At 34.7% G+C, this 27,389-nt stretch overlaps 1 protein-coding gene across 10 annotated transcripts in view; it reads right to left on the bottom strand.

Annotated features, from left to right (window-relative positions):
* Positions 1 to 27,389, bottom strand: part of LOC113549443 (polypyrimidine tract-binding protein 2) — a 175,638-nt gene that overhangs the window by 43,251 nt on the left and 104,998 nt on the right. For all 10 annotated transcript variants that reach the window (XM_026950744.1, XM_026950741.1, XM_026950750.1 and 7 more), the window contains 2 exons: positions 20,973 to 21,080; positions 15,047 to 15,196 (listed from right to left, as the gene is read on the bottom strand). In XM_026950744.1, coding sequence (XP_026806545.1) covers positions 15,047 to 15,196; positions 20,973 to 21,080 — 258 coding nt within the window. The remainder of the gene's footprint in view (positions 1 to 15,046; positions 15,197 to 20,972; positions 21,081 to 27,389) is intronic.

Genomic DNA, 27,389 nt, shown 5'->3' with positions numbered 1-27,389 from the left:
GATAGATATTTCGTCACAGAAAGTCAGAGACGTGTCATCGTGTGTACACTCGATGATGCATTAATCGTAATAACCAATCTTCAGACCATGTTTGTTCAACGCGCTAAAAGCGTTGAGCCATTGCGGCGAAATAAAATCCATTCACCATGTGATCCCTCCATATTCGATGTCCCACCTCCCACATCTATAAACTGAAGCATATATAGTATAAAAACGCACACATACACATACACACACACATACACCTTGCACACCCGGTGATGATAGTATAAACGGAAGCAAAAATTGCTTTGCGGTTTTCCATCATCGTCATTCGCCGAAAATAATAATAATAAAAATAAATATACAAACTTTTTATTATTATTTTTATCAGAACATAATAAAAGGGGACGACATCATTCATTTCTGGCACGCGAGTATATACATACCAATAACTCTCCTATTCCATATATATATATATTTACCCATCTCTTCTTTTCGTCAAAACGTGAGACTATACGTTCGCCAAACCCGATGACTCGATTCACCCGTACACCATGAAAGTTATTAGGCAAAATATTTCTCCCCAGCGTGTACTTTCTATATACTGATCTATATATGCGTACCACAAACAACAACAGGTATACCTGCAGCGCATCGCTTTTATATACGAAAGAAGGTTTTTTGCCAATTCCCTGCAATCTGCCACGTGCTAGTTTTCACATTTGAAACTGTTTTATTATTATTATATTTTTAACTATTTTTTTTTTTTTATATATATATAATATATATTTTCATGAGATTTATCCGAAAAATTGAGGACTCATATATAAAAAAACTCCATGTCGATTTAATACGTTTCGTACGACGCAGGTAGGTATAGGGTATAGGTTAGGTTACGGCGGCGGCGTTTCTTTTCTTTTTTTCTCTTTTTTATTTATGATAAATAGTCGTCACTAAGGCATCCCTCTCCGTTTTCTATTCAGATTTTATGTACCATCGACCTCTATTGTCCGTAAGTACGGTGTTTTGACAAAAGGTGACAAAACTTTTTGGACAATTCCCTGCGACTCATCCACGTACATAATACACACACACACATGTTTACTTCTTCTCCGCATGGGCTGAACGTCTTAGCAACCGGAAAAATTCGCTACAAAAGCCGGGTCGTTTATCATCTCGCCAAACACTCGCGGTTTTCTACACGACCCGAAGTCGAAAGTTTGTTTTATTACCCTCCTCCCAACACCATCCCCTTCACAAACACCTTCGTACTATAACTATCGCACGACTATTGTGTGTTGCTCTATTGATATTTTTCTCCCCTAACGCGTAAACGTATTAAAAATCTCGTCGCAGAAAACATTTCTAAAAATCGATATTTCAACACGTATATAAAACTGATGTATATGATGTATAGAATAGGTAACATTTTCTACTTATACTGAAAATAAATAACTATCTACCCGTTAATCCTAAACGTCAGCCGTCGATCACGATTATACTATATTATATAAATACCGACTAAAAATTGTTCGAAAACAGGAAACAATTCGATAAACGTGCGAAAACTTAACGATCATTTTTTTTTCACACGGTATGATAATTTGCGCAGTCGCGGTAACGAGCCAATCAGAAACATTTTCCCAGACATGATTTCAAAGGTATCAAAGAAATACGATTACAGCGACGTAATAATAATTACAAGAGAGAAACAAATGCAATTAACCCGTTGCTGTAAGCTGTAGCTATATACATATCCATTGTTTTAAATCCACTCTGGCGTAACCGCAACAGCGGCGTCTTCGTCCGACTGTAACTATTTATTACTTTTCTTACTCCAAATGTTATTGTTATTATATTTTTTTAGCGTTATTAACTAGAAAACGCGGGAGTCGTTAATAATTAATTTACACATTACGATTAGACCGAAGCATACATATATAATGCAAAGTTATTCCTTAAACACTGGTACTACAAATAGATTTCCCGAAGATAACCCATTACTTAATTTTAAATTATGTGCTACGGTTATAGAGGTCGTGAACCCGAACCAGGGGATTTCTGGGCAATTTACTTCATTAAATCTAAATAATAATATTATATTATATCCGCCGTTATAGAATGATGCTGTTGACCACTATTGCTGAAGTAGCTACCTATACTCGTCAGTGAGAAAAGTTTTTAATATTCGAGTATGATTTCCACGTTTTAATCCTATACACAGGTACGTTAAATAATAATATTTACTTATTTGAAATAACATCTGCTATATACAGGAAAATTGATAATCGAATGGACGATGGAACTGCGAGGTGTTAATAGCTATAAAAGCATTTATAGTGGTGGATTAAGTTTGGCCATCGCCACGGATTAAATTCCGTATAGCCAGTATGATCCACGTAGTTCTTCACTGTAAGCAAGTCGTCTATACACTGTAAATGCGCTTGTTCCCAAAAGATTTGTTAACTTGGGAAGAATAGCCTGTAGAGACGAATGACGAGCCACGAAATAATAACCTAGCGCGAAGAAAAGGCGAGGCTTGACACGGCTGTAGGCCACCGAGTATTAATCCGTCCTTGCCGTCGTCGCGCGTGACAGATAAGCTTAATGGAACAGAAGTTTTCTTCACGCTGCCACAAAGTTTTTACCGGCTTTTCCGAGAAAGAGTTTTACGGGTTTTAACGCGATGACACAAAGTGCCCACTACAACAGCAACTATTGCTGAAATACATTGGTTAAGTATAGAAACAACTAAATATAAACAAAAACCGATTCCTCCGTGTTATACCAAGGTCGCGATCGTCGTAAGTACTAACTGAAATTAATTGTCTCATAATCCAATGTGTGATGAAACTCAAATGCAATTATTTAACAGTATTATAAAATGTAATTTTTTTGATACATCATACAGTGATCTAATATTATGCATGTATACACATTATCTATAAATTATAAACTATATCCACCGAAGATAACGATTTTATGCTTATATAATAATAATAATATATACTATATAGTTCACGGTGGTAGTATTCGACGATCGTAAAAGATAATATCATATACGTATAAGGCAGGTAATATGGTGGGTAAGGCGTAGGATTGAAAGTAAAATCCATTTCCAATTTGCTAACAAATCCGCAAGTACATACTATAGCTCCTCTTACCCGCCATAAATGAGTACGCGCGGGGCCACCCCTCATGGCTCCCACAACCGCCTCCGTCAAGTTCGCCGTTCGACAGACTTATATCCTCCTCCGGAGAAGAAAATTGATTCAGTGGTGTGATATAATATAAACACGCAGGAGGGTGTAGGTGCTGTGCGACGCATACGCGAGGTGGTTCATCTCGTCGCGCGTCAAATCCCGAGGAGAGTCTAGTATGATAAAGGTATCTGCGATATATATATATATAGTTGCAGGTTTATGTATCGTATAGGATATAATATACACAGAGCAAAGGGGAAAAAGGAAACTAAGATATACGTGTATATAATAATAATAATAATATATCACGTGCGTGTGAGTGTGTAACATCGTTGCGTTAAAAAAAGAAACCGTTAAAGTAAGAAGATTGAATTAGGAGAACGCTAGCTATTTTTTGAGAAATATATATATATATATATATATATATATACATACATATACTGCACATGCTATATATATACGCGCGATATCTAGTTATTATTTATGAGCTGCGGTTAAATAGGAGAAGAAATAATACGATTTTCTTTTCACCAATTTTAAATTGGGAAAAAACCAAGTATTTACATAATATTATTATATGGCGCACGATGGGTTCATTGTACAAGACTGTAAGAACTCTTCAAGATAGAAAACAACTATTAATAATTATAATTATATATTATAAAATACATATATATATTATTTGTTATTAAATAGTTCGAATTATGTATAAACATTTAAGTATGCAGTAAGTAATATAATTAAAAATCAAATAATTTAACAGGTCGACGATCGCTCAAGCTGGGTAAAGTACCACGCACGATATAGCCAGAAGTCATATTTACCTAACATTTTTCACTAGGCCGGTCTGGATAATAACCAGTACCGCGTATATTGTATAGAGGTACCGCACATGAACTATTCAGATGGGTTTGGTTAATTTAACGCGTAAACATTTGTTTTTGCGAAAATGAGTTTACATTACGATATAAAGTATTAATGGGATTTTTACGAGTCTGTGTATACGCAAGAACCGAAGCTCTATTATTATGTGAACGAGAAAATTCATTTCGTGGCGGTGGTTCGTAAGCAAATATTAAATTAGGAGTAAAAATGGCCGTTTTACATCGTTTTCAGCTTGTTATTGTTTGTTGCTATTTTTCCTACAATTATCCCGGGAAATATTTTACCTTAGTCCCTAACAACAACAACAATAATAATAATAATAATAATGATAATATTAATACAAAATACACGAAATGACGATCAAGACCCTGTCGACCAAGTATTATATAAGTAGAAACTTCAAAGGGGTGCAAAGAGGAGCACTAACGACGCGAACGTTTTCTTTATGGCACGACTGGGGAAAGTATGTGTGTATGTGCGGGAAGGATAGGTATCGGACAGGTGATATTAAGTGGACAAAGTCCAAACGCGAGTTCGAGCCGATCGTCTACACTCCACGAGTTCGTCGGTTGCGAGGTTTAATTACGGACAAGCGAAACTTTTGGGAACGTCAAACATGCGGCGGCCCCCACAGGTGGACTGAAAGTTTTACGCACGTGACCGAAAACGGATTGATGCGAGGATCGTGACCCGTGTACGACAAACACATATATTTCGTCGTCATATTATATGTAAGAGAGACGTCTATAATAGGATGAGTAGCACTCGAGATATAAATGACAGTTTTCGTATTCTGGTGGTTGCGGTGGCATTGGACCTACGAGTATATTATATTTGATACTCGAAGGACTCGCGTATTAGTTACCACACGATATTCTCCAAAATACTACCCCTGAGAAGATAACACACATATATACTTATATGTAAATTACCGATAAACTATTGTTAATATTTATTGCATAATATATTATATATAGGTAAATCACATAAATCACAAATAAAATCGTATTAACATCAAATAAACACTTCGCATAAGCGAATCTGGAGATCGACTGATATCAATATTGTAGTGATTTGTGACACTATACATAATACATTTTTTTTTTTTTTTTTTAATATTCTTGACTTATAATACTATGGAATAGTGAAAACTATAGGTAACTATACCATAACTTATTATTTGAACATGAAATGAACAATACTTAATTTTCTTTTCGTAGACAATTTTTTAATAGGGTGGTTATCGCTTATGCAAAATTATTCTTATTCTGTTTTTAATTGATATTTTTATATCTAATATAAAAAAATATCGAGCCCTTTTGAAATTCACTACTTGTAAATTAACAAGTGTTTTCAATGAATTACTTTCACAGTCCCAGCTGCATTAACCGATTATATACGTTCGGTTGTCGAAGATAAACAATTTTCAAATCATGTAAATATTTGATTTGAACATCCCGCTACAAAATTAAATTAACCTAATACTGCACTCGAAAAAGTTACAAGTACACTTGTGTGTGTATATATATATAGCGGTAAATTACTAAGGCCTGAATATGTATATTATCACTATATAAGTGTTAAGCCTAAAAATTCATTGCGTGCAAATGGAAATATACTTTTACTGATAATCGCGTAATTATTGTCTTCGATAACTTGTAAAATATCCTGGCCAGGTTCGTAATTATTTAATTAAGCTATCAAAATTCGTGAGGGGAAACCCGCGGAATCAAAAAGAACAAACAGAACGTTTAATATTTGCCTGGTGTGCTGAACACACAAGTATATGTATGAAATTTCCGAAGTAAGTTTCTGAGTGAAAAAACAAACATCTAATACGGATGTCGACGTAAACAACTATATTCTCATCAATAAACTTTTCCCTTAACTATATTTATAAAACTTTCGGAAAATCGTTTAATATTGAACTGGTATCTGCAACCTACGTGGATGACCGCGAGCAACATTAAAAATAACGCCCTTCTTTGGCTAAGAACAGTATATGCTAAAAGGGTATATAAGGGGAGAATAAGTATAGTGTATAACAACATGCATATATAATTATTTAATAGCATTAATGGGGTAAAATGTATAATTTAATAAACGATTATGACAAACAATTGATAGTATAAAGACATAAGATTAACATATCGTTGCATTAAAAAGTATTAAAAAAATAGATCAGACTAATATGTAGTGTTTGGACCTAATGTTTACAACTGTGATGTAAAGCAGCTATAACCGTGGAAATGTGGAGAGACAAATCTTTGTAGAAGAAGAGATTTTTAAACTCTGATTTAATTTGTACTAATTTAATAATAAGTGGTAAATAGGGGTGGTAAAAAAAAAATACCTGCGAAGTAAACCAGATCTCGATAAACCGCATTTACTCGTAGATATATTTAGGATACCACAAATAAATATTATGAATTGTTACATCTCAATAACATTCATTGTTGCAGGTACCAATGCGATGTATCGCGTCGACATTACGTCTGGTGAAACGTTTTTTAGTATAAACCGATATACCCTGTAAACATTTAAAATAATCTTATCGCGTGCACGTTATTATTATTATATAGTTATCGTCGCTCGTCATTATATTGTGACATTGTGTATAATACCGAATGCATACCAACGAGCCTCGAAAGCAACAATCGACAAACTGTTGCCAAAGGCGATCGATGATTATAACCATCGTCGTCGGTGCCACCCCCGTACTTGTTGACGGTAAGGTTTCGTTCGGAATAGAAACAAGACGTACAGCGAGGGGAAGTTTTGCCACTGTTGCGCGTGCGGCACGGTGGCGTGAAAATAAATAAAATAAAAACCGAAGAAGAAACAATCGTAAAATGAAAGCGAGCTTACGTGTATGTATATGTGTGCGTGTATCAGAAGAAGAGGGGAATCGAAAGGGGAAAAAACACCATTATTCGGACTATAAATATTTAAAGACAGTGAAATAGAAAAAAAAATGAATAACGAAAAAAAGGACTGTGCGCACGGCAACCTCTATAATTTAAACCTTATTTGTGTCCGACAAACTGCACACACGTCACAATAGGAATTTTTTTCAAATACCTATATAATAATAATAATATTATATCGCAATGCCCGCGATGACAAGACGACGTTTTTGACGTCCGTTCGTCGCTACTCGTCGTAGTAATACAGCGTAGGTGGTATAAATATATATAATAATACATAGCGAAGGTAGGTTTATACCACCACAGGGGTACAGGTATATATGCATATATAAACATTATAATAATATATATGTTTAAAACGTCATGGTTTATTCGGGACATATGTGTGTGTGTGTGTGTATATATTCCCTCAGCGTGTGTGAAGCATGTGTCTATATATTTATATAGCTACACGATATGGGCCACCCCACCCCATTATGCATGCGTGTTGTTTGCTGAAAATCAAAGTCAAATTTTGACAGCCATCGCCGCCTTGTCGACGTCACGCCCCCGTGTATACCTACCAATATTATTATGTTATACGTAACGTCGTATTAATAATATATGAAACACTCGTCGCGGACGTCGTCCCTTATTTCTGTACAACACACACATAAGTGTAGGTATATGGTTATTACGAATGCGAACATATTATTATTATTATTATTGTTATACTACCAGAACCCAGCCATACATATATATATATATTGTTTGCCGGTACTTATATAAACAAAATATATTATATATGCTACGACCTCGTCAGAGCGATCACTCGCGGTATTATATACGCATACACGGCGCTCAAAAACGTTCGATAGCGCATGTCTTGGTGTGATCGATACACGTCACACATCACGACGTCAAGTCTGTATAGCTATAGCTATCTGCGTATATTATTGTTATCGTTGCGAAATATCGTAAATTTCTCACTAAACTACCCTGCCATATACCGCGACTGCGAGAAAGCGCCCGGGGTTTGAGTCATATAGTTGTAATTGAATTGTTACGATATAATATAATATATTATTATGTAGTATACATATTGTTCGTCAACTATAATAATAATAATAATAATAACACACGAGTGTATAGGTACCTATTCGAAATGGCCGTATATTATTCCGCGCCAGACGACGGTGACAAAGGTTACTACTACGAGTACATACACTGCACACACACTAAAAACATAATATTATGTTTATGTATATAAGTATATACATACTAACACACATCACGTGCCCGCGCACGGTTCATTTGGCCGGTTAAATTGCTAACGATAACGTGTATGCACACAACACACTACAACGTCGTTATATAGTATTTTCGGTATTCGACAGTGTTTGGTTTCCGTATATACACACGAATGTTTTCGCTTTCAATTATTATTTCATATACGGGCACTAGCGCGCATTGATGACGACTACGTCTACATAGGGTGCAGGCGCTCCACACGGACGACTACATATGTGAGTGTGTGTGCCTGTACGTACAAGTACGACCTAGCCGCGGGTAGAGTGGTTTTGTTTACGTACCTGTCGCGCGCACATTAATTATGTCAAACACAATTAGGGATGTCCCCTCCTTCGCCCGACCACTTGCACCACACCGTTTTACGCCGCGCCGTCCTTTGGCGGGGAAACTAAAAGGTGAAACGTTCCGTGAGGATAAGGGAGAGAGGAGTAGACGAACGCCGAAGGATTTAATCGAATTTCTTACGTTTGGCCGGGAGGCACGCACACACGATGTCGGCGGCGGCGGCAAAGCCCATCAGTTTTACGAAAACCTATTTCACTCACTTGCTCAAAATTATGATTTCACACTAAACGTAGAGCATCGCAAAATAACTCTTCGCACGCGGCCGTTTTTGTATTCAAAAATTGCATGGTGATCGCGCGATCGAGTCGACCGAGCTTCCATCGGATAAAAATACGTACTTGACGTATCGTGAATATTCACCGTATTGACCTACAGAATCGCAACCGATATACATTTTAATTAGCACGTCATGTAATAGCTCGTCGATGTACTATATTATAAAGACGGGAGTGTGTGTGTTTATGTGTGCGAGTGGTACGAAAACGATGTTTGTTTAAAACGTTAGTTTTCACCGGAATCACATAAGTATCATACACACGCATTTATATGTATATAACGTTCCGAGTGAAAAAACTTGAAAAAATAATCCCTGAACGTACGACTATCGCGATGAAAAGTATTTTGTTTACATGGGTAAAAGAAGAAAGTGCAATATTATGTTCTACAGTTGTTTTTCGACAGAAAATATTTCACTTGTTAAAACTTCAAACTGCACCATACAACATGCATTCGTACGCACACACACGCGCGCACATATATATATATATATATACGAATAACCTCGGTAACCGTGAAACCGTAGGACCGTCATAAAACTAATTTTTAAAGGATTTTTTCGGCGCCAAGCAATGGGGTTATGCAGAACAAATATCTATAGCTAAACAACTATTCGTAACACTAAGCAGTGCGGCGGATGTCTGCGTTATATCGTATATTATATATAATATGCGTTTATAACTTCGACCACGGTAAGACTATATTCGGCAGCGAGATAAGAAACTTAACGGCGACAAGAAGATTCTATTCGGTATCTCACTATATATATATATATATATATATATACGCATACCATCATCACCGGCCCGACAGCTATATATATATGTATGTACTAAAAGAGTATAATACGTATAGAAAAACGCTTGCTCTGACAAATTTTCCAATCGCCTTAAACGACGGCGGGACGTCGCCACTCCACTTAGCACGCACAATAGGCGACGAAACGGAATCCGGTGAGCGCGTCCGCTACCCTTTATACCCTTCTCTTTTGACCACCACCCCCTTGACGACTCCAGAACCCGACGGTGGACGCGTGCGTGAAGTTCTTCCGCAAACGCGTACAATGGCCGTGACGCGGGCGGCAGCGACAGGGACTCGACATGCGGTTCGTAAGTGGCCCGCGGCGCGAAAAACGATCTCCATTGTAAACGTGAAATTGAAAATACTGTCCCTCCTCCTCCTTATTTCGTCGTCGTCATCGCTCGCAGCAGAATTCTAAACTTTTTCCATTCCACCGCTTTGCGGTAATACGCTTTACCGCGCGCGAGCGTTGTCAACCGCCGGACGGTATAATACTAATGATAGGGGGAAAAGAATAAATAAATAAACGATACTGAAAAAAAAATACCGTCAAAATAATATTAAATTGGATTTCGTCCGTCAGAAACGCCATATACGCACACATACACGTGTTATGTATATAATATATAAACTTAGGTGTACGTGTGTGAGTATGTGTGTGTGTGTGTGTGTGTGTGTGCACAAAGTATTATAAAGGTAGGTACGCGCGTGGAATAGTCTCTTTCCCCGGGTGGAAAGGTTAATTTGACATGCGTTACCCGCGCACCATCCGTCCCGACAAAAGCACTAAACAAAAAAGCAGTCGTAAAACGTTTCGCAAAACTTCCGAAAAGACGTATTATAAAAATAACCGACTGCTTAAACACAAAAATACACAGACACGCATGTACACAAACATAGTAATGTAAATACTGGGTGATTCCTCGAACAGCAAACACTCATTATATCTTAGTCCATTTTTATGTTTTTAATTTATTTTTTTTGACAAATATCTACTTTTTTTATTTTAATTTTTGAAACTGCATATAAACATCAAATTTCAGAAGGTTAGGTTTGGAAGTTTAAGATTTATAAGTATTTAATAATTGGTTGAAAAGTGTTTAGTTGCAATATTAATTCAAGGAGTATTAGTACTGTATTATAATAAATATATAAATTTGTCACTAATAAAACTTAAAATTAAATTTCTTATAAATAACAAAATTAATATTTGTTCGAATTACGACATTCCACAATAACACTAAAATTATGTGTAAACATGTTTAGAAAGGTATTAAATGTGTCAACTAAGGTTTGATAAATTAAATATGTCGTTAACGTAGAAAAAAAAATAACACTTAAATAATTAAAAAAAAAAAAATTGATTTATTTTGAAAAGCATAACTAATCGCTCAATAATGACGAGTATTCGCTGTTAACAAAGTGTGTACTCTATGTGCCCTGTATATACATCAATCTATTTCACAATGAGTATAAGTGTGAGGTGTTATAATTACAACAAATATTCTGCACACTTCACAAAACTTTTCCGATAACGACCGTGTCGGCGGGTCGATGTTTCTTTAAACAATTTTTTTTCCACATTGGTACACAATATACTTTACAGTACCTATATATACAGTTAAATAGGGCGCTACTCAACAATGGATGACGCTACGACTGTGGCTACCTCTAAGGGGCCGTCAAACTTAAGATATATTTGCGGTTGTCGGGAAATATAGTTGAATAGTTTTGTAATTCTTGGTACCTATGTTAGTTGTATTGACGTACAAAAACCCAAATAATGACTTTGAGAAGCTTTGTAGCGTTCGACACCATGCAGGCCACAGCTACAGTTGTAGTTATGTGCATAAACTATACTCGCCAATTCTACGCACTATTGTTAATGAATTTAACACAACTACAAGATTATCAGATTATACATTACTAAATGGATACTTAAATAAAATTGCATCATTTCATATTTTGTGTCATAAAAATATTTAAAAAAATCGTCGTGTAAAAATTGGGGGGAAACAAATAATATTACTAACAAAATTATAAACGGGAGCTCATATATTATTATATTGTTCCACCAAAATTATCGATAATATTCGATTACACGCCTCTGCGTAAATATACCACGGCCGTCATAGTTTAAATTTTTTATTTTTATTTTTTTATTCTCCACAAGTCGTCTTACAAGAGAAATATACCGAAGCGTACACAACATATAAAAGCAATCCTTTAACGAGAAACCCAGCTGAGAAGACATCGTTAGCAAAGCCATCGTCACCGCCTACTTCCTCCTCCTATTCATCGTTCTTAACGGACAAAATGTTTATGCAACCATGTGCGCAAATCGATAACATCTAGAAATGAGCTTTATTTGGAATCATCCTTTTTCGTTATTTACCTCCATTGATATCTATATATAGTATGTATATTATAGAAAAACGACGAAGGGGAAATAGCTCGTATTTAACCAGATATTAATAAAATTCAACTTTTACCGGTGATTTATACGGTTTATATAGTGAATTATTTTTTTAAATATTTCGCGTGGAATTTGTTAACAGTCACTAAAATATATAGTATAGAAGAGTGTAGATACTATTCCAACTCGCTTGTATATACTAAAACCCAAGATTGTAAATAATAATATTATAATGTGTGAAATTAATGAAAAATTATTAATATTATTACACAATTAATTGAACGTGTGCGCGTCTATATTAATTACATCGCAGCACTTGTATACATTATGAGGTTTCTTAGCTTGAGCTTGAGGAGTGTTTTAAAATTATTATTCCAGAAAGCACCGCGGAATTTGGTTCCCTCTAAAGTTTCACGAGAGCACCAACACAATAGATCCCACACACATATGGCTGCCCGTTGTGGGAAATATAATTGTAATTATTCCATGACAACAATGCATTATATACTCATAAGTATAGCTACATATATACGTATACGTGTATGTACCCCACAAAAGGCCGCACGTGCCTGAGTAAATAACCAAATAAGTCGTAGAAAAGCTTATAGTTAATTAATCGATCCAACAAATTTTCAAATACACGGAGAAAATTGTATAATAAATTGTATTAGTTATTGCTTTATTATTAACCGAGTCTAAATAGATTTAAATTGAGTCAAATCATAATGTCAATCGGAGCATCAAATCTCGCACAATAATATTTGTACATCTTCGCTACAAAGAATATATTATAATATAAATTTATATACTTACATAGAGCGTTATAGATTTTCATTCGACATAAACACACACACACATCACAAAATACTATGAAGTTCACATGACTACACCATAAGATCATATAGACAACACATGCAACAAATATCGTGTCGAATAAAATATATATATATATACGCGTGGAATACATGTTGCATAAACGAAAGGCGCCTCGAGGCATTTCTTGACAATTTTTTCTCTCTACATTTTTTTGTTTTTTTTTTTTTTTTATTCTTGCTGACTGCAAACAAGCGGCACCCGAGTATAAACATACAACGCGCATATATACGCGTATTATAGATATATGCGCACTCGAGGGAAAACTATACGCTTTTCTCGATACGTCAGACGTCGAGAGCACGCCGCCGAGGAGGATTTACAGCCTAGAAAGTTATATTATTCCGGTCGACTGGGCCAGTCCCGCCCGGCCGTTGAAAATAAAGACTGTCGAAACAAGGGTTTTTTGTATTTATTTTTTTTTTTCGTTTCTTTTATTGTTCGCCTCCTGCACTTCCGGTACAATACTCCTATTTACCCATGCATCGTATGCGTATATATACGTGTGTTCTTTGTGATCCATCAGGGTCGAAGTAAAAAAACATAAAAACAAAAAAAAAAATCCGAACGAACGAATGTTGAGAATAAACGTTTGGACGAACGGCAGTGGTGTGGAGTCGGCGGTAAACTATATACCTTCCTATAATGTATAGGCAAAATAGAAGGGCGTAAAATATCGTGATTTCCTACAATCTCGCATTTATCTTGTCACCTTTCCCCCTCCTATTCCGGGCGCGACGCATACGCTATATATATATATATATATATATAATATGTTTATGTATATACATATATATTCACAACCAACTACTGCGGCAGTACACCTACTGAGTATACAACATTATATCAGGCAAAAATGCACAAGCGAACGCACGAAAAAATGTAATTATTATTATTATTGTTATTATTCGCCGTCGAGTAGATATGCCGTGACACTATAGCAGTACGTACCCGCCACCCGCACACGCCCCACTCACAAAACGCCTATATACACGCCACCGCACATACACTAGGGTGTGATCAATTTAAAAGGGTACAACTACACATACCACACTGTAAATGTCAATACCGTGAGAAATGCGCGTGCGGGTCGTTAATCTTTCATTAAATTTCGGTATATGCACGGCAAGCACGTATTATACGCGACGGTTATACCTACCCTTGCTGTAGCAGCTACTGTAGAAAGAGGAAATTGAATTGAGCAAAAATATAAGAGAAAACGTGTCCGAAAACTCTCGTACGTTATTACTGTAGTACACGTATAATGTAGAAACAACACATAACAGGAGAATTCTGAATTCATAAAGCGTCATATAGATGATACAATATGCTCAACTTTTGGCTGACTATTAACGTTTTAGTGCATAGCTATAGTTTATATTCGAAGTAGATATGTTATTATTAAATGTCCAAATAAGTCTGTCGTTACAAAAAAATGTAAATTCATTCATGAAGAAATGACGCAAATAATAAATTAAATTGCATTATTTAATACACGCTTTATAAGATGTCACTATTAATTATTAATGATTACAAATACTTATAAATGCATAATCTTTTATTTTTTAAGAAGAGCAAAGGAACGCACAATTAGCATAACAAAATTGTCTCGCAAATTATATTTAATAAATTAAAACCAATTACGACGTTTGAAAACTTCTAAACTTTAAATAAGCACAACGACAAAAATTACACTATGCCAATGACGAGTTTGTAACTCTTCAGAAAGTTGTGACGCATATCATATAATCTGTAAGAACTCCGCGGTTTAATGCTCTTATATAAACATTATGACTGCCTCTAAAGTCTGACAAAGTCATACAACCGAAAACCTGTTTTTAAAAGCTTATTAAAATAATAAAAACTATTGTAAAATAATTTAATTCACATCACCACTGCCGTGTGTTAACATTATTATATACATATAATAGTGTACGAATATAGCAACGGAATAGCAACAATAACTATTAACTATACTATACTTATGTATGTGTAATATATCTAATAATAACTGACAACAGTACAACGCACGATAACAATGTTCTTACCTGATTTTTGCCTTTGAGTACAAGCACGTTGGTGACTTTTCCGAACGGAATGCCCAGATGTATGACCTCGGCTTCTGTGACCTCATTGGGTATGTTGCGTATGTGTATTACCCGGGATGGCTTGTTGTTGGCGGTTTTGTCGAGTTTGACCTGGAAATTTTTTTTTATATTAATAAAACACATTGGTCTGCAAAAGGGAGGTCGGACAGACTTTTACGGGCCTCACGCCAGCCGCACGCACTGGCTATGGCTATTTCGCGGACCGCAGACAAACGACCGGGAGAATTCAATTTGCGGTCAAAGGGCGCGGCGACTGTCGGACAGGACCGGAAAGGATGGAAATGAGATGGGGCCAGTTGTCGAGCTATTATTTACCGCATTTCTCTAGGATAGAATAAAATGAATAAAAATCTATCGTGAAGCGTGTAAGCCGAGTAATTTCGGGTAGTAACCGGACGCAGAAACGACCCACATAACTGTTTCACGGCTCGGATCCGAAGCGCTATATAAAGAGAAACATGGTATAGCTCTCTCACGTCTATGGGTTCAACAATTCCATTTAAAAAAGCCAAAATCCTATTTCAAAAACGATTAACGAATTTCGGACATTTTATTTTGCATATATATGATGTCACATGTAAACACTAAATCAACAAAACCATTTACGTAATTTTTACAATCCTCATCCATACCTGTATAATATGCCTAAATAAATAGTTGCTATTTGTAGTTTTGTATCACAGAAAACGTATGGTGCAAGATTTTACAAATACAATAATATACCAAAGCATTTAAACATAGATAAATACAACCTTAATATTATATATAACCGCTGTAAATGGATAAAAACTGTTAATCATATTTACATAGCTTGATCCTAAGAACAAAATTCCGTAAAATGATGATTTTATAACATACTACACGTAGCAATGAATGTCAAATTTTACAGTAATGTATGTGTGTTTTTTCTATAATGTCATCGCTTTTAAAAGCGGTAATAATGCGCTTCATATTCTATTTTAAGAGTTGTTTCTGGTAGGAAATTTGATCTAGTAAGTACTTGGATAGAGAAATCACATACTTTTCAAAGTAGCCGGAAAAAATAAAAATAAATTTTTTTACGAAAAATTAGTATTTGACTAAAATAATATTATCTTATTGTAACTCAAAAACAAATAACCTTAGATACTTGAAATTTTCACAATATTTACATATCATTGAACAACAAAATTTCCATTCAATACACCATATACTCCACATAACGTTACTGGAAATACTTTTAGAAAAAATATTTAAGATATAATTTTTAACTATATAATATTTTAAACTATTCATACGAATGTCGCGTTTATTAAAAGTAATATAAATATAAATATAAATGCGCTTTTGCCATTTTAATCTTTATCAAGTATTATGTATTATATTAAGCCGTAAGTAAATTTATCTAAAAAAAATTATATATGAAAAAATCGAAAGTAAAATATTGACGGCTAGCTGAAGCTAAAGAGGCATTACAGAAATATTTCACAAAAACTACGACAAATTCGCTGAAATTGCCATCATTCATCAGGTCTCACGGAGCATAATCCGGGACGGTTGGTTATTAAAGTTTTCGGACGCTTCGGGAACAATGTCTTTAGCCCATGTGCAGACACGTATAAACCACCCTGCAGGGTTTAAAAGTTTCTTTCGAATATTAAAATTAATTTAAGTTTCTTTTATGCCGGTCTCATAAGCCTCTTATTATAACTTTTTTTCTTAATAGCTTAGTTTACATTGTCAAGCGAGGATAATTTTTCCGACGCGCTTGGTCCGCTGGTACTATTAGGGTTGTCTTTTTCAAGATTGCATCAAGAAGCGTCATCACTACAACTGCTTCAGGGTACCAGTATTAACGTTGTCGTACCTGATTTTTAATATTTTCGTAATAAATCGTTGCTGACGTGTGATTGTGTGAAGTGCATAATAATATAATAAACACCTATACGCAGCTATCGAATTTCTTAGCGAAAGCTATAATTATAATAACGAAGATTACCGTAATTATGGAAATAATTAGTAATTCGATTATTTTATAAACGGACTACTTAGATTGAACGTATAATATAGAAGTACAGTTAAATAAAAATATGAATAAAGGTACGGTTAAATGTTATATAATATTAAAAACACGAACTGCATTTACCTCGACTAAGGCCAGAAAAGAAAAACCTTAATTTAATTACGGAGTATTTAAATAATATTTTATAATTATTTGTTGGTTCTTTTTCAGAAAAAAATAAACTTTTTTATGGGATTATATATACAAACATAGAATATAAAGAGACTGGACTAATTATGCGGGCAACGCGAGCTCATTTTAAAATCGAAAATAAAATAAACTACTTAATTTACACGTTAACGGGCAAAACATTTCCGTAACTAAAAAATTGTTAAAAACAGGCAAACTTTTTTTGACAAAATAAAAAACATCGAATGTTTTCTATACACAACAAAACTGATAATTAAAAAAAAAAAAATTAAAAACGCAAACACAATATACTATTTTACGACCAGTATCGTACGTGTCTATGATGAAAAGAAAAGAACATATAGTTAAGTTTAAATAACCAAAATAAATTAAATGCTACTGCGCATATATACTTCTGAGAGTTGACTTGTGGTATTACGGAGAGAAGCAGGAACTTTTCCATCTAAACGGACTTGAAAATTTAACTTTACAAACGCGAGCGATTTCCAAAGGCGACTCAAAGCAAACAAAAACACACGGGAACGACGACAACGACGGCGAGTTTTATCAAATGATGTAAGTAAGACGAATTAATATCGTACCGAGAGATAGGGTAAACAGAGAAACACTATACGAATATATATATTACTATAATATATATAGTTATGCACACTAGCCTGCAGGATTCTTCTTCGTTGCGCCACTTATGAAGGGGGAACAAGGGGGTTGCCCGTCTGTCTCTCGTTCCCAATTATCTCGGTTGTATTGCCATCATCATCATCATCATAATGCTTTTAAACTCCTCTTTACAGTGACCTGCTGTAGTAATGCCTGCCGAAACTTTACGTCTTATGCCCTGCGCCATTCCCCGCCATCTCTGCTGTTCGCCACTCAAACCGTATCTCTTATTGCACTAACACAAGACACAAGTGCAGCACTCCTCCCCGTGTAATTAATAATTCAACCGTGAACTCCTTTCAAATTATCCAGAGCGTTTAGCGCGCGGGCTAAATTACTACTATATACTATATATACTACTACTACTATTCAACTACGCACACATACACACACGCTCATAAATATATGCATAGTATGAGTAGAGGGTACCGCTGAGGATTTTTTTTTCTGAACTCTTTTTAGCCATTCACTGTTCCCTCCCTGGAGCTCGGGGCAGCATACAATTATTATTGTCCACTTTTTGCGCATTCTTTCTCTCTTTTTAATTGTTCCTCTCCTCCAACCTTCTATACACGTATAATAATATAGGACGAATTTCTCACCCACCCTCGACGCATCACCAACCACAAAATTGAATTAAAGGTGCCCGCGCTCGATGATAACCGCAACAGCGGTGGACACGATTCTACCACATCGTATATACATTTATGTATATTATTATATACCGCATATCACGTATAGTATACGCTATGCACTATACACTGAATAATACGCGGCGGGATGTATAATAAGATCGACTATATATACATAGATCGTTGTTGATGGAAGGGAGGGTTGGAAATATATATATTATTATGTATAGCGAAATTTATAAATCCTTCACGTCTCGTAATAATAATGCAAACGGCCCTCGAATACTACCACCGTCGCGTGGAGGAGATAAACATTATTTCGGATTTCGTATGCAATTTTTTTCGCGCCTGTTAAAAATGAAAAATCGTAGTCGGCCGCAGAGCCCCGCGGTATAACGAGCAAAATGGGACACTCGGGTAGGTATATATCGAGCTTTTCTTTTTGTATATATAACTACCCCCGCACCCGAAAGCGTTCAACCATCAAATTCGGTTTGAACGCAAGCACGTCACGTCTACCCTCAACCTCGGTCATGTCCCTGCCCGCCCCGTATATATAATATATATACTATGTGCCGCATTCAAACATTATTATGGCCCCGGTGTAGAAAATTTAATAAAGAAGAATAATATATTTTAAACACTGACTGGAAAACGATGTTATTAAAAATTTTCACTTTATACCTATAATATATATTATGTAACAGGTATAATACATAATTTATATATATATATACTATATATATACTATATTTACAACACCTTACCACGACTCGAACGCTTTTCTTTCATTCTTCCCTGCACTACACTATTTCCACGCACCTCCCTTCGTTAGTCATAATTTCTCTATTTCACTTTATACTTATTTTTCGTGTGTAAGTACAGTTTGATGCGAGCAATTGACAGACACCTTTTGATAGTAACGCCACTAACGTCTCTTGTATACGCTGTACATAATGTGATGGGTGTGTGTATTTGAGCGAGTTCAAGACCACTACCAACGACAGGTGAAGAAATATCAACACACATATATACCCCTTATTTGCCAGTATGTCACACAAGTGTTCAATTGTTATTATTATTATTATTATTATTATTATTATATTTTCGTCCTGTGTTTTCGATACGGGTTGTCATGACAATCAGTTGTTCGTCTCGGTTTCCACAACCCTGTAGTAGGTATAGGAGGGTCGATGTCAACAAGTCGATATACTCGTGACATATCGAATATATAACGCGTATCGGCCGTTATCGAAAAATGTACGGTAAATACAATAATTCATAGAAATGTATTATCGGTACAAAAATAATTAGTTTCAGATGGATCGTTAGAAATACGCTGTTGTACGGGTGCGCAAGAACATATACTCGTCAAATTAAACGTGTAAGGTATTATTTTTAAAAACTACTGGTGTGGTGTAACATATGAATCTACAACTGGAATTCTCCGAATCTACCCCAGATGCAATAATACCTAAACAAATATGTACAAGAAATGGGGTTTTGCGAAAATTGCATTTCACAAACGCAATTCCTGACAGGAGATTTTCTTAGTCAATATTATCTTAAACGTAGAATAGAGGCAACGCTTCTTCGTAGAACTTTTTCTGTTTGCAAAACAACGATTTTTTTAATATATATATACATATATATTTACATAAAAAGTTACTGGAATATTTGTCAATCATCCATAGTGAGTTTTCCATCGAGGTTTGAGTTCGCACACATGTTAAATGTTGATAAAAAAATAATAACAAATAACAATAATCGTAAAAAAAAATGCAGAGAAAAGTTTATAAAAAAAGAATAACTGTGAATTGTCACACGGGAACGGTATTTCGATCGAAGTTCGAAGCATATACACACATACCATTCTATACATATTTTAGATCCGATTAAAATCGGGCAACGAGAAATACTACACAGTAGGTGGGCCGAGGTGAATAATATTAAAAACAATCAGATTTTATGTGTATAAAACTGCCTTAATTTTTCAATATCTTAAATAAAAACTTTAACGTTATGTATGTTTGCTTCACATAAATAAACATGTGCTTATTACACTTTAAATCTCTATCATACACTCAAAAATTCATATTTAATTTAATCATTTAGGTAAATAAATTTAAACATAACTAAATTAAATTTTTAAAATGGATTTTTTGTGCACTATTTTCATTCTCGGAAACAAAAAACAGTAAATTGTAAAAAATTAGAATAACGCAAATAACACTCAAATTTATATTTAAAAAATTTCAATACATGTATTTTTAATTCCAGAGTTGTGACGAAATGAAAACTTTATTATTTTTATAAATTTAGAGTCACCGAATAAATTCAAGTAGATAAATATAAATGTATTTTATATAATATATTAAACTTTTACCTTTTTTGCGTCATTATTGTTGTCCACGTGATTGGTTCCAATCGTGTCTCCGTTGCTTACCGGTCCTCCTTCAACTCCAGGTGATGTGACCATTTCGTCTGACCCGCGCTGTTAACAGAAAATAAAATGACAATATGAAAAATACGATGGATAAAAACAGCATCATAGACCAGGCGCTGTGACGGAAGATACAAATTTAAAATGTTCGTTAACTATCATGCTGACGACGTTTTTGCAGTCAGCCACTTCAACCACACGCACAAAAAGTAATATATATATATAAATATATATAGAGCACATTATGTTCTAATGAAGCGCAATAGTCGTCATTAAAAGAAACAGAAAAAAATAGTTGTATATGGAGTGGACAAGTGGTTATACATGTATAAATACAATAAGTACGTGTATACACACACAAACACCAACGTATACGATACACCATCTATACAAGAGTGCACATTGCTTGTTTACGCGGTATAATATATATATATATATATATTTTTTTTTTCATTTTCTGTATACTAAAGTTTTACTGTATATATATATACAGCATACATAATAACCTTTGTGTCGTTCTGAACCTATCGTCATCAGAATATGGAAAAAAAATAAAACACATTTATGCCGGGTGAGTATCAAAAGAGCTTTTGCAGCGCAAATACGTGGCACGGACAGCTCGTTTCGTTCTCCACCACCATAGTATTGCATTTGAGCAGTTTAAAAACTAAACTACTACGCATACTTAAATACGCGCACTTATAGCATATAACACAACAGCTGTTAAATATATATCACAGAATAGTAACGTTATATAGGTATGATATTTGTGTGCCCTTGGAGTGACGCGATCGTATATAATGATACACGAATATCGCCGGTAATCGGTTCACTGCGACAAACGATCAAACCACGGTAATTGAATAAGATACATTTTTATTATTTTATTTTATACGTTGATCACATTTTACCGTCCCCCAAACGAGTGCGATGGAAAATTTTATTCCTATCTACGTTTTTATACTATATACGGTTTTTTTATATCTGTTCATAATTTCGTTAGTCAGTGAAAAAAAAACGAATCAATTTCCACAACAGCACCCCTTATAGGTATCTATATTATACATGCAAGTGTGTGCGTGTGTAGGTTTTTTCGTACCCTCGTGAAATAAATATTATCAGTCGGGTCTTGAAATTTTTACACCTACGCACTCGGGAACACTAAAACTCATAATTGGGTAAAACACCGTTTCCCCGCCATCGACGTTCTGTAGTCCGGTGGCAACGTTTTTAATACCTATATTACACACCTGCAGCAGCGCTCAAAAGCGACTTTGAAACATATATTTATACGAACCTCCGGGCAAAAAGTGTAAAAATTAAAAAAAGTGTAATCCATCAAAAAAAAAAAAAAATTAATAAATAAATAAAAAGAGGGATTGGGTGTTGTGTGTATACGCGCGATATTTTTGTTAAATCCGACGACAGCCGAATTACGGTATAAATAATCGTAATAAATAATAGTTTTTTAACCGTCCAAACAAGTCAATTAAAATCTCGTCTGGAATACGTTAAAAAATATAATGTATGTGTGTGTGTGTGTGTGTGTGTGTGTGTGTGTGTGTGTGTGTGTGTGTGTGTGAGTGTGTGCAAGAGGATGACAAAAACAAATGCTAAGCCGAGCTTTTCGCACTGACCACACCACTTCGGTGAGCTCTAAAAATTAAAAATAGTTTTATACGACCGGATATTGTACAGGAGACTCTTTTCGTTTTGTTTTATTGTAATCATTATTATTATTATGCAAATGTCGTTTACCGGAGCAGACTACGTTATACACAGAGTTCTTGAACGAGTAATTAGTTTTAAATAGGGCTTTGTGCGAGCGTGCGAGAAGCAGAGAGGAAATAAAATAACATTATATACTTTATATAGCAAAATCCAGCCACCGGATGCTGGCCTTTTTTTAATATTTTTTTTTTTTTTTTTTGGTTCCCTGCAGAACTTGAAAAACGTTAAAGTTTTTTCCCCGTCGCGACACGCCGTTTATATATTTACGACTAGCAGAAGGTGGGGACGAAGAGGTTAATTGAAAACACGAATTGTGGATCTGACAAGACCAGTATGAAAAATCGTAAAATATAGAAAATAATAATATTAAAACGTAAGAATATAAAACTATATATAAAATAATATCATAATGCTGTATCGGAGCAAAAGCATAATTATATATTATAATATTGTGTCATATAATCAAATTTAAATCTTATAAATATTATAATTCGATTGACACGAAATAAGAAAAATGTTTTGCAATAGTACTTTATTATTATATATTACAACTGCAATTTTAGTTTGTGTGTGATGCAATTCATAATTATTATTATATTCTTCTTATATGTGGTCAGACAATACAAATATCAATCCGCGTTCACGATTTACGTTCAAACAAATGCGGTAGAACAACAAAAAAAGATTTGTGTGAACGTTTTGGGATATTTTTGAATCTCTTTCTTGATATATATATAATAATAGATGTCGCCGCCACAGTGGTCGTGACACGCTCGAACACCGATTTCGGATTCAGCGAAGCATAAAGATTGGTATCGGAAAGATGCTCGGCGATCCGTGATAATGAACCGATGACGGATAGACCTTGATTCGAACAAGTGTCCGTAAATAATTCGCCGTCCTTCTCGGCGATAACAATAACAAAACGTACATACATAATATATATATATATATATGTATTATTAATAATATACATGACAAATCTGACCTTAGGCAATTTTCATTTTCTGTGCGAAACAACAATCATATAGTATAATTTTTTCATTGAACGGTACATCATAATATGCACATGACTTATTGGAGTGTATATATATCCTACGAACTAATTTTTGTCTTCAAATTGTCTTCCTTAAGCACGTCCGTTAAAGTCAAAAGCGACTGTTCTGGAGCAACAAACCGTTATTATATCTCATTATAATATTAGATACGATCGTATGCATCGTATGCATAATCGTATGATGATACACCAACAATCCAGTACATATGTTGTACCTATTTATGTGAAATTATTGTAATATCAGGGTATTTGAAGCTTCATGGTTTTATTTATCCGGTTTTTTAAGTGCAGAAATTATAAACTTATATAGTTATATCTGAACACATACTAATTACAGCTTTCAAGTTTTCGTAAGATCGTGCTCTTGGGTAAACGTAGAGGACTGCAGTCAACGCGTTAAAAATTAAACCCATATCAAGCGAAAAAATATATTTGCACGTAAACTGCACCACCAACTATAATAATAGTATAACAAAAAATCATAAAACCGACATTATTGTCAGACAATTTGAATATATTATAATTTATGTTATACGAATGAGGTTGTCGTCGGTTGACAGTACATATACGCATATATCCCTGTAGTACAGGATATATAATCAAATCAATATATGTGCAAAATCGCGTTTCCCGGTAGTACTATCGGTTGTTTCATATATCGGAGAAAATAACACAAACCAAAATTACGTAACGACGGGGATGATCTTTTTCAGAATGAACAGCCGCCGTCATCCCATACGAAGTATAATAGTATAATATGGAAAGTATTAGATCAAAGACGGTGATGCCATTGAATTGCCTACACGGAGCGCCGTCCAAGGACTTTGCAGGGCGGGCAAACGGAACGGTATAATCTTAAAGTATAAATACGACATTATTCACATAAATATATATATATGAGTGGCAGAATTCGAGTGCTTTGTTCGAAAAAATTGTTCGATCCGTCTTTACGATTACTCTGGCCAAAGACCGGACGAAGGCAGAGACGGTTAAGCCGATTCCCGGCAGAGCCAGTCTTGGAAGATAAAAACCCTCGTTATTTATTTCCATTTTTTTTTTACCTCCCAACGAGTGTGTGTACAGTATGACGCGCACAAAACCATAATATGTCAAAGCCATATGGAAACCTAATTCCCCTTTCCCCTATATACGAGTATAATAATAATATTTATATCCATATATACACCGGACTCGGTGCAAAATAAATATAAGTAAGTAAATAAATAAAAGTAAAGAATCTATCGGCTTTGTCGTATGTTCATCGTCAAAGAGTAAAATATATATAAAATTTATTTTATAGTAAATCGGTATACAGTGATAAATCGGCCGGCAAGACACGGGTGGCGTATTCGTTCTATTCCCCGACGGCGCACATACCCGAAATTGATTTTCGTCGTTTCGGCAAAACGAGGCGTAGAGAAAAAATAAATGTCGAACGAACTCCGCTGAGGTAAAAAAAAAAAAAAAACTTATCTCGATGCCGCAAAGTAAATAAGGGGACGGTGGTCTGATCCATGTCTCCGTGGGGAGGTCTGGTCGTCCGAATCCTGTTGGATTTCAACAAAAAATTTATAAAAATACATTACACGATGGTCGAAGCAACAACGATACTACTGAAAAATAATGTTCGTGTGACAGTGCAATCCGTCTAGCAATTCGAATAGAATCCTAAAAAATAGATCAACTACTGTACATGATACATATACATAGTACATACAAATATATATATATTTATAAATCATGTCATTTTTTAAAAATTGTGATTTTACAAAACAAAAAAAATCAATACGATCGACACGTTCGATCTCGACTTGAGTTTTTGTCGACGATAAATATAATATGTATGAAAGCACAACGCGCTTTTTAGAGCTCATCATCTTACGTCGGTAAATCTAATGTGACATACCTTCTGTAAGTTATGTGAATCTATTTAGTTAACGAAAACAAATATAAGTAACATCACATTATATTATATACAACTATAGGTGAAACGCAAGCAACTGCGAGGTGCATTATATCGTAAAATAATATGAAGCTACATTTATTACATGAGGATTCGAGTATACAATAAATAATAATACTCTAACATAATAGATATCAAGGGTATTGACCCGAAATGTTTGAAAAAATATCAAATTTACTGCGAGATCAATTTATCACTAGCGTATCATATATATACGTACAAATTTCCATTTAATCTAGTATATCGTCTTTAACCATTATTTCTAGGGATTTCGTACGTGATTTTATTAAAAACTCGCACGCGTATTAAACGTGCACACTTTGATCGTTATCGCGCGCGGATAAGTACACATCATACACATGCAATATGTATATATATATATATATAAATATACTTATATAATAATATACATGAATATATTACTATGTTATAATGTGGTGAAATAAGAATATATTTATAAATATACGACGTTTTTCTTCCAGTGTCGTGCACGATTTCACGAAACCACCACAGGGGTTCGGCACTGCTTGGGTGCTCTTCACCTCCCCACGCCTCTCGAAAGGAGTAAAAATTCAGAATTTGGTAAAAGCTAATTTCCTCCTCGGAGAATTCGACGCATAATCCAGGAAATCCGGCACATTTATTATTTACAGCCAGTCACAAAGTGCTTTTCGCCTCGTTTTATTCGCCCTTTGTTTATATACCATTTCACGGGGGTGTATATACGCTACCTTCTCTTTCCTTTTCCTTAAATGCACAAGAACGCATATATGAGTGGGTGTTCGCGTACGTTTTTTTTTTTTTTTATTATTTGTAAAACAATACCGTGTATATTCTTACACGGCGTTAGGCATTCAGCAGCAACATTTACGTTAGACGAGTATTTTTTAGGCTTTTGAATAATACATGAACGTATTTTGAAAAGTGAATTTTTTCCTCGTCAAATCGAATGCGTTCCGTACACGCAGCCACGAGTATCCATTATATATTTTAATCCGCGGTCTATCAATCATATTACACCTGTCGGGGAATCGCTACGTTTTTATTTTCCTTACATCCTTAAACCGTCTCTGAAACGCACAAAATACATTCACGCATATTTATATTGTATTGGTAAGATAGGTGTAAACTCTATCATAATACTCAGAGGATGTACAACGACGCGAGTCATCGGTTAAATATGATAAAAAAAAAAATAAGGAACTAACTAAATTGAGGGTATTTTCACTCGTAAAAGCGATAACCCGTTATATATAGTGGTACTGATACATCGCCATACAGTCATCTCATTTTTGTTTATATTATAGTATAATAATATAGATAGTAACGAAAATTATAATACGTTATTGTTATACGATCGACGATAATCTAGATTCCATAGAAGAACGCTATATAATAGAAAACTTTGTATACAACACCACGGTTATATTATTAATATCATACTGTGCGGGAAATAGATACAATTATAACATATAATACGTACTACTTACTAACCTACCTATTATAATATAAATTAATTTTAAAAACACACGAAACGTCACATACCGAGCATATTTGTATCAGCAACAGCCTTCTAGAATTTTACAATCATGACCCATTCTTATCTTAT

The sequence above is a fragment of the Rhopalosiphum maidis genome, chromosome 1 (assembly GCF_003676215.2).
Source record: "Rhopalosiphum maidis isolate BTI-1 chromosome 1, ASM367621v3, whole genome shotgun sequence".
NCBI classification, from domain to species: domain Eukaryota; kingdom Metazoa; phylum Arthropoda; class Insecta; order Hemiptera; family Aphididae; genus Rhopalosiphum; species Rhopalosiphum maidis.
This window is presented reverse-complemented; position numbering and strand designations above follow the sequence as displayed.